The following is a 13,670-nucleotide window of genomic DNA, read 5'->3' on the forward strand; positions in this document are numbered from 1 at the left end:
AATGTAGGTAATTTTCATGGGGAGAAAACTTTTAAATTTTCAGCCGATGAATGTTACGTATTACTTTTACATTACAAACAGAAAATTCATATAATAGTTGGTGTTTATCTTGTACATTATCATTTTTTATGTGATGCGTTGCATCTTCCTGTCCGTTAGTGTGAAACGTTAGTGTGAAATGTTAGAAATTAATACATGAATTATTCAAAGACAGTTTTAGCATCACCTGTATCGATTTTCACTGTTGTAATCTCGCGTGTGTGTGTGTTCCAGTTGTATGGTATCTTTTGACTCAATCCATCAATAGCAGTGCTTCTATCCCAGTGAGCAACATATTTTCCAAGCAAATGCAGAGAGACAAAAGGGGGTTTGGTGTAGTTTTGTTTGTGCCAAGTATGCAATCAATACTAAGAAACAAATCAACGATGCGAGCCCCTCGTTGATGAATCATAGATGAGGAATTTGTCGTCTGAGATTGTTATGATCAGACGACAAATTGTTATTCGGATACCTGCATATAAACAAGTACCATTGATGACGTATATTTCAAAATCCAATCAGAATTTACTTTTAAGTGTTTGTAAAGATGTGTCGATGCTGGTTGTTGGCAGGTAACTGAATTTGCATCGATATAACTCTTATTTCATCAGATGCTTTACTAGATTGACACGTAGAGCCTGTTAAGATGCAATATTCGGGGGGGGGGGGATTAATTGTCCAAACGAACTTCGATTCCAACCCGCTCCCATACCAAATGTTTCCTAAAGTGTGTGGCGTCAACATGTCCATATTTTCATGCTTCTTTACTTGAAAAGAAAATGTTATACAGAGAGAAAGAATTTTATAATATTACATTTAACAACAAAAATATAACTGAAGGGTTTTTCGTGTTGCACACGCCTCCTTGTTGAGAAGAAAAACAAATATACATATGATGTGCGGCGTTCATACACGACTATCTCCTACCTCTGTACGACGGAGATGTCTCTCCTCGAGAATTGGCACTTGATGTGATGAGCAGCTTCCTGAGTATGCATTTCTTTGAGTATGTCATTCTTCGTACGTCATTCGTGCAAAAAGTCCGCCTATGTTGAAACTACTCAATTCTTACATCATAATGCATTTTACAAGTGCCAAATCGTATTCTGAAAGCATTTAACAGATATGGAGAGTTTACTGTGAAGTACCAATACGAGGTCTACTATTAGATTACAACGTTGATTTCTCTTTTTCAATTGTTAGATCATAAGAACATCACACTGTTTTGTCGTACGTACATGTACTTATAATTCAAAATTAGACTCAATTCCAAAATTGTACTGATTTCTACGATGACCCCTATACAATTGTTCTCATTTGCGAGTTAAAAATAGTTACATCATATTATAATATCAAAGTTTAATTATCATTAAAAAAATATTCCTATTTTCACCATCAGGTTTCTGTACATGCAAAATGGAACAAGTGATGAACTGATAAGAATTTAAAATTCGTCTCATGTTTATTGGACACGTTATGCTATCTTATACAACTATAGAATGTATATTGTTTTGAGACACTGAAAAATGGGTAGTGTAGTCTTGTGTCAAGGTCACTTCAGGGTGACGATATTTTTAAATCAAAGGCTCTTGAAATTCTATCATAGCAGATATCAATTACAAATACTCTTAATTGTTTCTTAATCTGATGTATAATTACTATGTTTAAACATATTTCTGTCTGCTTGCATAGCAAACTAATCACGAATGTACGGTAGACAATTTTAGGTTTTTGCGTATGGTTTTATATTTGTCATACTTCTACGAATTAGTTGTTTGGAAATATCTTATCTAATAAAACTGGTGTTATAGGATACAAAATCACTTAAAATATTTTTTACTCAAGAAAGTAGTTATAGTAGGGCACTTACAATGGTCCCTAGAGGGGTAGCAAGTTCTAGATATACGAATGTTAGTTAAAGGGAAAGGCAACCCAAAAGATTTTTACATGATAAATGATAGGATTAATTATATGATAAAGATTTGTTACACTATTATGTTGATGTACGGCCTAGATAAGCGTCGGTACTAATTTGAAAACGTTAAAAATTGAAATTCTCGCTATCTATAGAGGCTGTCATGGTGTGTAACTCTTTTGTATTCAAAACTCCAAAAATCAATAATTTTGACGTCACACCGTCTGTTCCAGTTTTGATGAGATTCTAAGATCATCAAAAATGTGCATGTGGTAGATCTTACGAATAGATTGGTTGATGCCTTTCTGTCAAGCAGTTAATTACACTAATGCAAAGGGGAGATATGAAAAAAGGTTTGGATTTCCCCTCCGAAATTCCCGACCCAACCAAGTCATTTGAAAAGAAAAGACTATGTAAACTGTGGATCCATCATTTGCGTAATGACAATTTGAGGTTCGAAACATTTGTATGAAGAAATGTTTACCGTCTGCCTGGTCTGCGACTCGACTGAACGTCTTTTCTCAATTTCTTCTTGCGAAAGAACGGGCTCAAATCTATGCGGCTCAAAACTTAAATGTTCGTGACTTGTCATGTTTACAGTGCTACTGATGAAATAAACCGGAACAAATGGTGTGACGTCTTAAATTAAATATCAATGGCCGCTCTCTTAGCGGCGGGTAATTTAAAATACATGATAGATTAATATTGATTTAATTGTTAAACAAGGATTCTTGTTTTTAAAGACTGTGAATTACGATATCAGTAAGTGATATTTTATTCATAAAAGCAACAATGTGGATAGGGTTGCCTTTCCCTGTGGCGATGGCATTATTTTACAAGCACGTTCAAGATAGGCATATGATCATAATTCAGAACGGTTTCATCACATGATTCAATAAAAATGTTTATAAAAGAGTCTAGAATAAGTATGTACAATTAAGAGTTCTCAAATGAGTGTTTACTGGAACAATTTGTTTGATATCTCTTTTTTAGATCACCTGAGCTGAAAGCTCAAGTGAGCTGTTTTGATCGCCTGTTGTCCGTCTGTCTGTAAACTTTTTACATTTTCAACTTCTCCAGAACCACTGGGCCAATTCAACCAAAATTTCCACAAAGCATCCTTGGTTGAAGGGCAACTTTTTAGAAATGAAGGACCATGTCCCTTTCAAAGGGGAGATAATCACAAAAATGCAAAAATAGGGTGGGGTCATTTAAAGATCTTCTTCTCAAGACCCACTGGGCCAGAAAAGCTGACATTTACATGAAAGCTTCCTGACATAGTGCAGATTCAGGTTTGTTAAAATCATGGCCTCCAGGGGTTGAATGGGGCCGTAATAGGGGATCAAAGTTTTACATACAAATATATAGGAAAAATCTTTAAAAATCTTCTTGAAAAGTTGAGATTTACATGAAAGCTTCCTGACATAATACAGATTCAAGTTTGTTAAAATCATGCCCCCCCCCCCCCCCCACCATCGGGGTTGGATGGGGCCACAATAGGGGATCAAAGTTTTACAAACAAATATTTAGAGAAAATCTTGAAAAATCTTCTCCTCAAGAACCACTGAGCCAGAAAAGCTGAGATTTACATGAAAGCTTCCTGACATAGTGCAGATTTAAGTTTGTTAAAATCATGGCCCCGGGGTAGGATGGGGCCACAAGGAGGGTCAAAGTTTTGCATACAAATATATAGGGAAAATCTTTAAAAATCTTCTTCTCAAAAACTACTGGGCCAAGAAAGTGGAAATTGACGTGAAGGCTTCCTAACATAGTGCAGATTCAAGTTTTTAAAAATTATGGCCCCCGGGGGTAGGAGGGGCCACAAGGGGGGATAAAAGTTTTTCATAGAAATATATAGGGACAATCTTTAAAAATCTTCTTCTCAAAAACTACTAGGCCAAGAAAGTGGAAATTTAATGAAAGCTTCCTAATGTAGTGCATATTGAAGTTTGTTAAAATCATGGCCCCCGAGGATAGGATGGGGCCACAATAGGGGATCGAAGTTTTACATACAAATATATAGGGAAAATCTTTAAAAATCTTCTTCTCAAAAACTTCTGGGCCAGGAAAGTTGCAATTTTCATGAAAGCTTCCTGACATGAGGCAAATTCAAGTTTGTTAAAATCATGGCCCCCGGGGGTAAGATGAGGCGACAATAGGGAATCAATTTTTACATACAAGTATATAGGGTAAATTATTAAAAATCTTCCTCTAAAAAATCATTGGGCCAGAAAAGTTTACATTCACATGAAAGTTTCCTGACATAGTCCAGATTCAATTTTGAAAAAATCATGTCCCCTGTTTAGTAGGTTGGGGTCACAATAGGGATAAAAGTTTTACATGTGAATATATAGGGAAAATCTTTAAATATGAGCCAAGGTGATTCAGGTGAGCGATATGGCCCATGGGCCTCTTGTATTATGATGAGGTTGATATAGATACTTTGAATTTTTGAAATACAGATACGATGCTTTAAACACACAGGCAATTCTTATTAACCCTAGAAGTGTTGGATATTACCATTAATCCTGTACATGGTATTGAATAATACGTGACCATTTCTTCTCTTTCATAGCTTCTAGGATGTGCTATGCTCGGCGTAGGCATCTGGCTGTTGGTCAGTGATGACTTCACCAAGTACTCCGATGCAGACGACAGCTTGGGCTTCATCTACACCGGGGCCTATATTCTGGTAGCTATTGGCGGTCTGATAATGATCATCGGGTTCCTCGGGTGCTGCGGCGCCATTCGAGAGAGCCAGTGCATGTTGGCATGTGTAAGTACTCCTACATATCATGTTAAAATTAAACCATTTGAAATTTTCAACCCATTTTTAAATTAAAGCTTGTGAAAAAGATTAAGAATTAGAAGTACTGAGACATGTCATATTTCTGTTTAAAACCTCAAACTTCAGACGAGACGAGACTACAACAACGGATTGTTGGATTGACGATGTCAGGAACTGTCGTGATGAAAAGGACTTTGTTGATGTATATCTGAAATGTGAATCTTTCTTTGCAGTTCTTTGTACTCCTCTTCATCATCTTTGCTATCCTTCTGGGAGCAGGCATCTGGGCCGTCATTGCAAAAGATGAAGTAAGGATATCGTCATATTTCGTGTATTCTCTTAATCAGTGACTGTCCATATTCTATTCTTATCGCAAACATCGAGTTCTTGAAATGATATTTTCTGACATCGCATCATCTTCTCTCCCAGGTAAAAAATCTCGTGAAAGATGTTCTAGATAAACAAATTGATCAGGCTTGCGACGCAAAGGAACCCAACTCTAAAAGTGTTAACTTCCTGAAACACGTTCAGGAACAGGTAAATAATTCTCATGTAACCAGAATTTTGAAAATTGCAATCTGACAGGAAATTGAAATACATGTAGTAATGCTGTTATACTGTTATATAACGCTCTACAATGTTTCGTTTGAACAGTTTCAATGCTGTGGTGTAACAGGAATGACAGATTACAAAAACTTCGCCGACTGTGCGGCCTCCAAGACCACACCATGCGCTCCAGACAGCATCAATAACGTGAGTATTTCTGGGTGTTTGTACGTATATGAAGAGTTTCAAAATCTGTTAGTGTATCATGCAGTGAAATTAGAATTTGGCTTACCTAGGACCGCAATACAAATACTGGCTCAACCTGTCAAGGGTGAAGATATGAGATTTTGGCCAACCATGATATACTCATAACGTTTGAGCTATAAGCAGCTTACTTAAGGTTCCTCGAGATAATTCGTAGTAGCCTAGTAATTAGGGCACATGGTAGCCTAGTGATTTGGGTAATTGTTCACTTCATTATTGTGGGGTCCTGGGTTCAATTCTAGAACTAGAACGTCCAAGACGTGCAACAGAAGTAGTGACCGTCGGCAGTAGAAGTGATTTCAAGTCACAGTGCATTTGAATGTGACCTTTAAAAAACTGGAGGTCACGTGTTTCGGTAAAATAAAGAACCATCATTGCTATGGTCATGTGACCCATTTTACAAAATATCTTATGATTGATTCAGTAAATCTGCGTAAGAGATATAAAGATATTGAAGTTGTGGAATTTTATGTGAAAAGGGTCGCTGAGCGCCAAGTCTGCTGTTTTTTGAATATCCATGTATTGTTATGTCTCTAGTTTAAATGTTACAATATTATTCACAATATGCGATACAGTAATGGTAGTACATGATTATGATGTGACCTGGATATCCCCTCTAATGTGTAGAGGCAGTAGGAATAAGACATTCTTCGTAAATAACAGCTTTGTACATTAGAAGAAGTTTGTTCGCTGCTGTGATGTGAAAAAACTATCAGAGGAAACACGTTCCTTAACAAATCTTATTAAGGGGGAAAACAGGGGCGTCAGAATGTTTGAATAATAAGAATATAAGAATATTGTCTGATATTATCATGCAACACCAAAAAAGGGAAGATTATTTGTAGGATGAAAAGTATTTCTAAATATTGCGTCTAACTGATTGAAATATCTGCATGGCGGCATGGATTTTTGGCCTCTTGATAACAGATTAATGAATTCGGGTAAACGTAATTTGGCTGCCTAAGTGGGATGTTGTGAGATTTATTGGGTGTATACCTTGCGTTAAGGAATATCTAAATTTGTCATGATTGACAACTTTGTCGTCTCCTCGTTGACCTTCGACCATTAAAACCCCCAGAAACAAGTCTTAGGTCTAAAGGTGTAATGCTTGTGACAATGTCTTTACAAATAGGAATTTGCTATCACTGGCTGTGCAATCTTTAGGGGGAATTCGTTTTTAATAAAAACACCTAATTTGTTGATTAAAAAGTAATTGCTTCCTTCTGTTCATTCAAATAAAAGATGTTTTTGATAAAGGTGCGTTAGTGGACATAAAGTTTAAGAGATTTCTCGAAGGTTGGATAGTTCTTCCACAGAAAATTAATATGCATTTAAACATTATATTTGAGCAGGGGTGCCTAGACAAAACCAGTTCTTGGTTTGAACAGAACATTCTCATCGTTGCTGGCGTTGCGATTGGAATTGCTGTAATTTTGGTGAGTATTTGTTTCCATACAAATACACTGGTATAGTAACTTGCAAATGATACATATAGGACAAAAAATGAACAATTGTATTAAAGTCGAGAAGCACAATTTCTCACAAAAGACCAATGTCCTTCCATCATTATACACACGTTTCTTTACAATAATGATAAACTAATGATTCTTTTCACTTCTCCACAAAATTCCTTCAAATTGTGCGCCTTAGCCCAGTTAAATACTAATATAGGAAGAATATCAAACATCAAACCGGTCTTTTAAAGACAGGCAATTCTAGAGAGTCTTGTAACTGCAATACTGCTCACAGTCTCGCAGACTAATTCATGTAATATCACGGACAAAATAAGTCTGGATAATGATGCGCTGGGGTACAACGGAAGAGTGTGATTTCCAATGTCCGGAAAATCCTGTGTTACAATTGTTTAAGGCATTCGACAAATTTGGCATAGAGGGTAAATGGTATTACCGGAAGTGTCCGATAATGAACTAAAATTATCTTGTAGATTGTGTACAAAGGGTTGTGTCAGACGCCAAATTTTACATCTGCTCAGCAAAAATGTATAAATGCTGGTGTTTCGCAAGGATACGTTTTGGGACACTTCTCATTGATTTATATTCATGACATGATCAACAATATTTAGAAAATCAGATTAGGTTATTTGCAGATGATGCTTTCATCTTCAATGTCATTATTGACACTAGTGCTATCGGCTCCACCTTTTTTCTTACTAGTGACCTTGGGAAAATTCAGCCTAAGGTTGCATCAATGATGAAGATCAATTGTTGGTGGACTTACTCCTTATAAAGCTGTCCATTTCAATTTTACTACATTGCAAGTCAAGTAGATATATTCACACATTTCTAGGTCATACAACTAATTATACATCAATCAAAACCAAAGTGACTGTCGCTACCAAAAGTTTAAATTCAATAGGTGTTAATGGGGACATTTTTTTTTTATTTTTACAAATCAATGACGTCATGTCAACGTTTAAACATTCGGTTCGCATACTTTAATATAAATTCAATAGAAAATCTTTAAGTAATATTTATTCTTCATTCATTACACCCGTCTCTGAGTACACCCCAGCCATATACTCCAAGACTGGTCTTATGTGAATGACATAACTGTTACAGTATTGAAGCACGTAATAATATTTTAGAAAGAGCATTGTTCAATTAAAGGCTGAATGTAAATACATGTACCATGGTATGCATGTTGTTATCAATACATTTAACCAAATGAACAACAATGCTCTTTTATAATACCTTTAAACTTGATTTGTACAAGGACGTTAGACTGCAAAATGTACACGGTATTCACGTTTATGGTTTAAATTTATTTTAAATACTAGTCCATCTGAAATAACATTCACACAAGTCTTTCCTTTTTGCAGATTCTTGGAATGATCTTCTCAATAGTGCTGTGCTGCGCCATACGAGACATCCAAGCATAGATGGTACGTTCTTAAGTCTGTGGCTTTCATATTAATTTTTTCTTGTCGCAAACCTTGAATGCGTTCGCTAACTAATGTATTTTTTTTTTATATTTGCTATAGACACCTCCTTAAATGTACAATGTATATATGTTCCAATTTTTATGCAAGATTGTAATAAAAATATTAATACTACGGTATTCTATGAAATAAAACAAACAATTCTTATTAAATATGCATGCACAAAACTGCGGTTGTAAAGATATAAATGAAAGTCCATCTTTCTACACGCTTTCTGTCCGAAATCAGTCGGTGCTGACCACGTGACTGTCCTATTCCTTTAGTGGTTTGCACATGATCTAGCATTATGATAATTAATTTAGGCAGTTGCATTTTTGCTTTGATAGGTCCCTATGTATATGTTTACAGTCGATGAAATCGATGTGAAAACTACTGACGCCATTGTTTTCTTTCCGATCACGTGTGAAGAAGGCGCGCGCAATGCATACTGTATACCGATAAGGCCAAGAGAAGAATCAGTTAAAAATGAACTTAAAATTCTACTTTTTCCTTTCATCTGGGATGAAATCAAATAGTTTACGTTGCTAAGTTATTATATCTTGCCATTATAAATACATTAATCATGGTAGTTCGGAAATAAAAATATTAATTTTTAGTATGGATGTACATATACCTTAAAGGGTACATTCATCATTCATCATTGAAAAATTAAAGCTTGTGTTCTATATATTTCTTTTGAAAATATAATAGACGCATAACGATTTCGAAAAGGTGAAATACTACTGTAGCTTCCAATGTAAAAATTGATTTGATTTGAACAATTTCTCGTATAATACATACAATGGATTGGATACAAGTTCTTGCAACTTAATGATCCTCGCCAATATACTTAAATACAATGCATTTATAAAACAGAAGACTGTCATACAAACACTTTAGAATTCAACTATATTTTGAAAGTTATATATACATGTACTATCAAAACCTCAAAAAATCTCTAAAGTACTTTTGTACAGAGTAACAAAAAAGTCTATTCGAATGGTCAGATATTGTGTGGTTTCGCCATAACAAGCCGTCAGTATCTATAATATGAATTTGCTCAATTTGTAATAGTTCGTTAAAAAGATTGTCAGATATATATAGAAGTCGGACAAGATGTAGTGTACCAAAACAAGAAATTTCGAAATTGATAAATTCTGTTTGAAATGTCTACTTTGTTGGTAGGTTAATATCTTCTAGATGCATTTTTTACTCAAAAATTTGCGATATTGTGTGACTGTTTTCAGTCCAGTTCTTTCGATATTTTGGTACAGATGTGTGTGCGGGCAGGAGTTTAATACGGGGCAGAAGATTTCTTCAAAGCAGCAGCAATTTTGTCAGATGTTGTGTATATGGTGCCTTTCATTATATTTGCTATGTGTTTTGATTGTGCTTGGATATTTGAGCGTTTTATTTCTATTAGACCTGATAGATAGATATAATGATAATATATATATATCAAAGTGACTCCAAGACCATAGTTAATACAGGAAAATATTATATACAAGACAAAAGGAAAATTTATGAACTTTACATATTTTTCATGGTAGTATTTGTGTAAATGTACGGTGTCTAAAACGTATGCATGGAAGTAATGAAAAGTATAATCATAGCCTTATGATATAAAAAAAACCCTGCAAGTACCAAATGCTGGAAGCCATTTTGTGGAACATTGGTTAGAGCTGATCATCCCAATAATGTTTCATGACGCTCTTGATTCTGGGTGGTGTGGGTAAAATGAGGCAAAGGTCGCCTGTATTGGGTGGTGTGGGTAAAACAAGGCCTCGCCAGTAAGCAATACATACATGTAGAACAAGTGGGGAAAATGAGGTAAAACGCCCAATGTGGCATCATAAGAATATCTTTGTTTTTTGGATTCGAAACCCCATTTAGCCCAGTGGCGCCGAAAACTTATCGTGATCTCCCAGTTGTTGACACAATAAACATGATAGTTGCTATTTATTAGCTTTTTTTGTCATTAAACAAATTTAAGAATTTGTGTATTGTATACACCTTGTCTACGGTTAGCGAGAGCTGATTCTTACCCATGTGAATCTCCAGGATTCTGTATTTTTTATTCACATAATTGGTGTGCATTGTTGTATGTATAGATATTTTTGTATTACTCTCGACTTACATATTGATATGTATAGATAGATACATCCATGCACAGTTTAATCAACAGTGAGTAGTTAGATTTATTTGAATTACTAGTACACAAGTACTGTATGTGAAGTACTAGTATGCAAGTACCGTGTATGTGGTTTTTAGCTTTCCTTTTATAATACATGTATATGTGTAGGTTTAGACATTCGTGTTGATATCCCTCCGTTTAATTCTTTGTCCATTTTGTAAATCACATTTAGAACTTAAACGATCTCCAGAACCGAAGGTGTATTTATGTATTGTAATGAGAAATTTGAAATGAATGACGGATGTTCTGAACAACTCATTCATTAATTTACACTGATGAATTTGATGATTTGACTGCTCTGCATATAGAATTCGACATAGCTGTAAAATACAGACAGGATTTTTTAAAATTCATATTTTGTACACTATGTAATTATTACACGTGAGATATGTTGGTTTTTTTTAAAGCAATAAACACAATATATGCAAATAGCAATAAACAAAACAACAAGAGTGTCCAAGTATATTTGAGTTTTCATTTATTAAACTAGAAATAAAACAAACATATATTGTATGTATTTCTTTTCGTGGATTACATTTGTACAAGAAACAAAACCTCCGACGGAAAGGATATTCCCGGTATCTGTAAAAAAAAAATAAAAAAATGACGCCCTCCTCCTTGCCGTAAGGCTGTAGGGGACGGTCATCTGAATCATTGAGGACACATTTGAATTTATGGATGTCATATAGCCAACCCGACTACATGTATTCCTCATTTAGCCAAGGACAGGATGTTCTACACAAATAGTTACAAAACTCTAGTAAAGAAATCTTTCAAATACAGTCATTTGCTCTCTATTATTTCCGTTGCTTGAGTGTTTTAAGTCTGGCAATGACTACAACAAAATTGAAATTAGAGGACATGCGGTCTGGGAGCAACTCGGAACAGCGCCTCATCCACCGAAGCTCTTTTAAGAAATTGGAATTTAAATCGTCATGCTGACATGCAGTGGACTGGTAACTATAGTTACATAATGTTAATAAGTACATCCGTGTAAATATGTATATTCTGCACATTATAAAAACCAAAGTTGTGATTAAATTCATTTTTTTATCATTAAAAAACTGATAATTAATCCAAGCTCCACCAGAATCCAAAATGAGTATGTCAAAAGGAAGTCGGGGTACATTTTGTTTGATGAATATCATCGTATTTTTTCAACATAATTTAAGACAGATTTTTTCTCCCTTCAAAATACTAAGTACCGATTCCTCCTTTTCGGAATCTAAAGGTCGTCTCGTTACTATGCTGGTGGTCCTTGGGGAGTATACATCAAATGTTATGTGTAGGTATGGGGATTGGTGTATATTATATTTGATAACTATTCTACACATATTCCAATAATCGGTTTCATGACATTCTGGTTCGTTATTTGTTCATTTTATTCCGGACTGGAGTTAATCGGGTCGTTTTATACACCACGGTATATACACAGACCGTATTAGATCAGGCAGAATTAGACTCTGATATGTCATTGATTTTCTGTGCATAAATCCTTATCGGGACCTCCATTCATGCATAGATATTGGTACACAAAACCTATAATGGAAAATTATGCTTTTAAATTCGTCAATTACACAAAACAATAACAAAAATTGGCTTCAGATATGACAGAAATAAATAGTTTATTAAATTATCTATCAGAATAACGATGTAATTTCCAGTAATTATTATATTGCCCTTTAGTTGTAGTCAGAGAGTAGAAAATTGGTACTAAGACTAAGAAATATCTCATGTTAACCAAATCAGTATCGATCGTGGATATTATATGTTAAAGGATTTATTGAAGGTTTGAGTTAGTTACCTCCTGCACGGAGAGCGATTCGCCAGCAGCTTTGTCTTTGAGTCGACGCTTGTACAACTCTAAAATCAATGAAGAATAATTAACTCATCAAAATAACCGATAACATTGGATCTGGCGTGGACGACCCAACGAAGGGATGGATAAATCGTAAATGGCAGGGAGATGCTATATTAATGACTGTGCCATTTACGAATAATCTTCTCCCCAGATGCACAAAATACAAAAGTTGTCTCCCGTGAAATCACGCGAGACTGACAACATGATATACCGATATAACATGTTTACGTCGCCATTTACATCTTTGATATTTGAATTCCAACGAATTTCATTTCCCCTCTATTTCAATATCTATTACCGACATTTTGATCGATTTTGCTGTTGATCATAAAATTGAAAAAAATATACATGTATGAATGACTTTTAATGCCCCCGCCAAGAAGTACGTTGAAGTGGATATCTTTAATTGGTTCTTCCAAGAGACCGCAAAATCTCAAATGCAATCCGCATGAACATCTAATTGAAAGCATTCTCGGCATAGTGGTAAAACAATTTCTAGTTTCAGTAACAGAAGCCACGCTCGTCGACTCCATGATCCTAAAAGTAATTTCAGGAGAACTCTTCTTATTATTAACCCATGGTGCAATATTCGTAACACCTAACTACAAAGCGTTCTCAAGATATAGCGATTGGAAACCAAATTTCTATTTTTAGTATCCGTAGCCATGGATTTTCAAGCACTTCTAGGCGAGTTCTCCTAGTGGAAATATAAACATCCCAATGCAAAACATTCTAAAAATAAAAGATAGAAACCATTTTTTATTCACAGCAAAAGTAGCCATCTAATTCGAACCCGTGACCCAAAAAGGAATTTCATCGTATCACCCGACTGTAAAACGTACCCAAGATAGCAGTCAGGAAGACCATGTTCTCTGACCCAATGACCCTAAAAGCAAATCACCAACTCATGGTGCAGATTATGAACATCCAACTACAAGGTATTTTCCAGATATAGGTCAAAACCTTAACCCGACGGAAAGCCAAGAATAACACTACACTTCTTCCTTGTTCGTTTTCCTCGGCGGGGGCATACAAACGAGCTATCCTAGCTATATGAAAGAAATCAGACTGAGGCAATATTGATGATCACCGTTTGGTGGTGGAGACCGATACAAGATTTATCCC

The 13,670-nt window shown here is 35.3% G+C and overlaps 1 protein-coding gene across 1 annotated transcript in view; it reads right to left on the bottom strand.

The window, feature by feature from the left end:
* Positions 1–4,528: 4,528 nt before the first annotated feature.
* LOC125646141 (calpain-9-like) overlaps positions 4,529–13,670 on the bottom strand; it is a 57,314-nt gene continuing 48,172 nt past the window's right edge. The window contains exons 35-36 of the mRNA XM_056141477.1: positions 12,489–12,547; positions 4,529–4,661 (exon numbers count right to left, since the gene is read on the bottom strand). Coding sequence (XP_055997452.1) covers positions 4,533–4,661; positions 12,489–12,547 — 188 coding nt within the window. The 3' untranslated portion in view covers positions 4,529–4,532. The remainder of the gene's footprint in view (positions 4,662–12,488; positions 12,548–13,670) is intronic.

The sequence above is a fragment of the Ostrea edulis genome, chromosome 6 (genome assembly GCF_947568905.1).
Source record: "Ostrea edulis chromosome 6, xbOstEdul1.1, whole genome shotgun sequence".
NCBI classification, from domain to species: domain Eukaryota; kingdom Metazoa; phylum Mollusca; class Bivalvia; order Ostreida; family Ostreidae; genus Ostrea; species Ostrea edulis.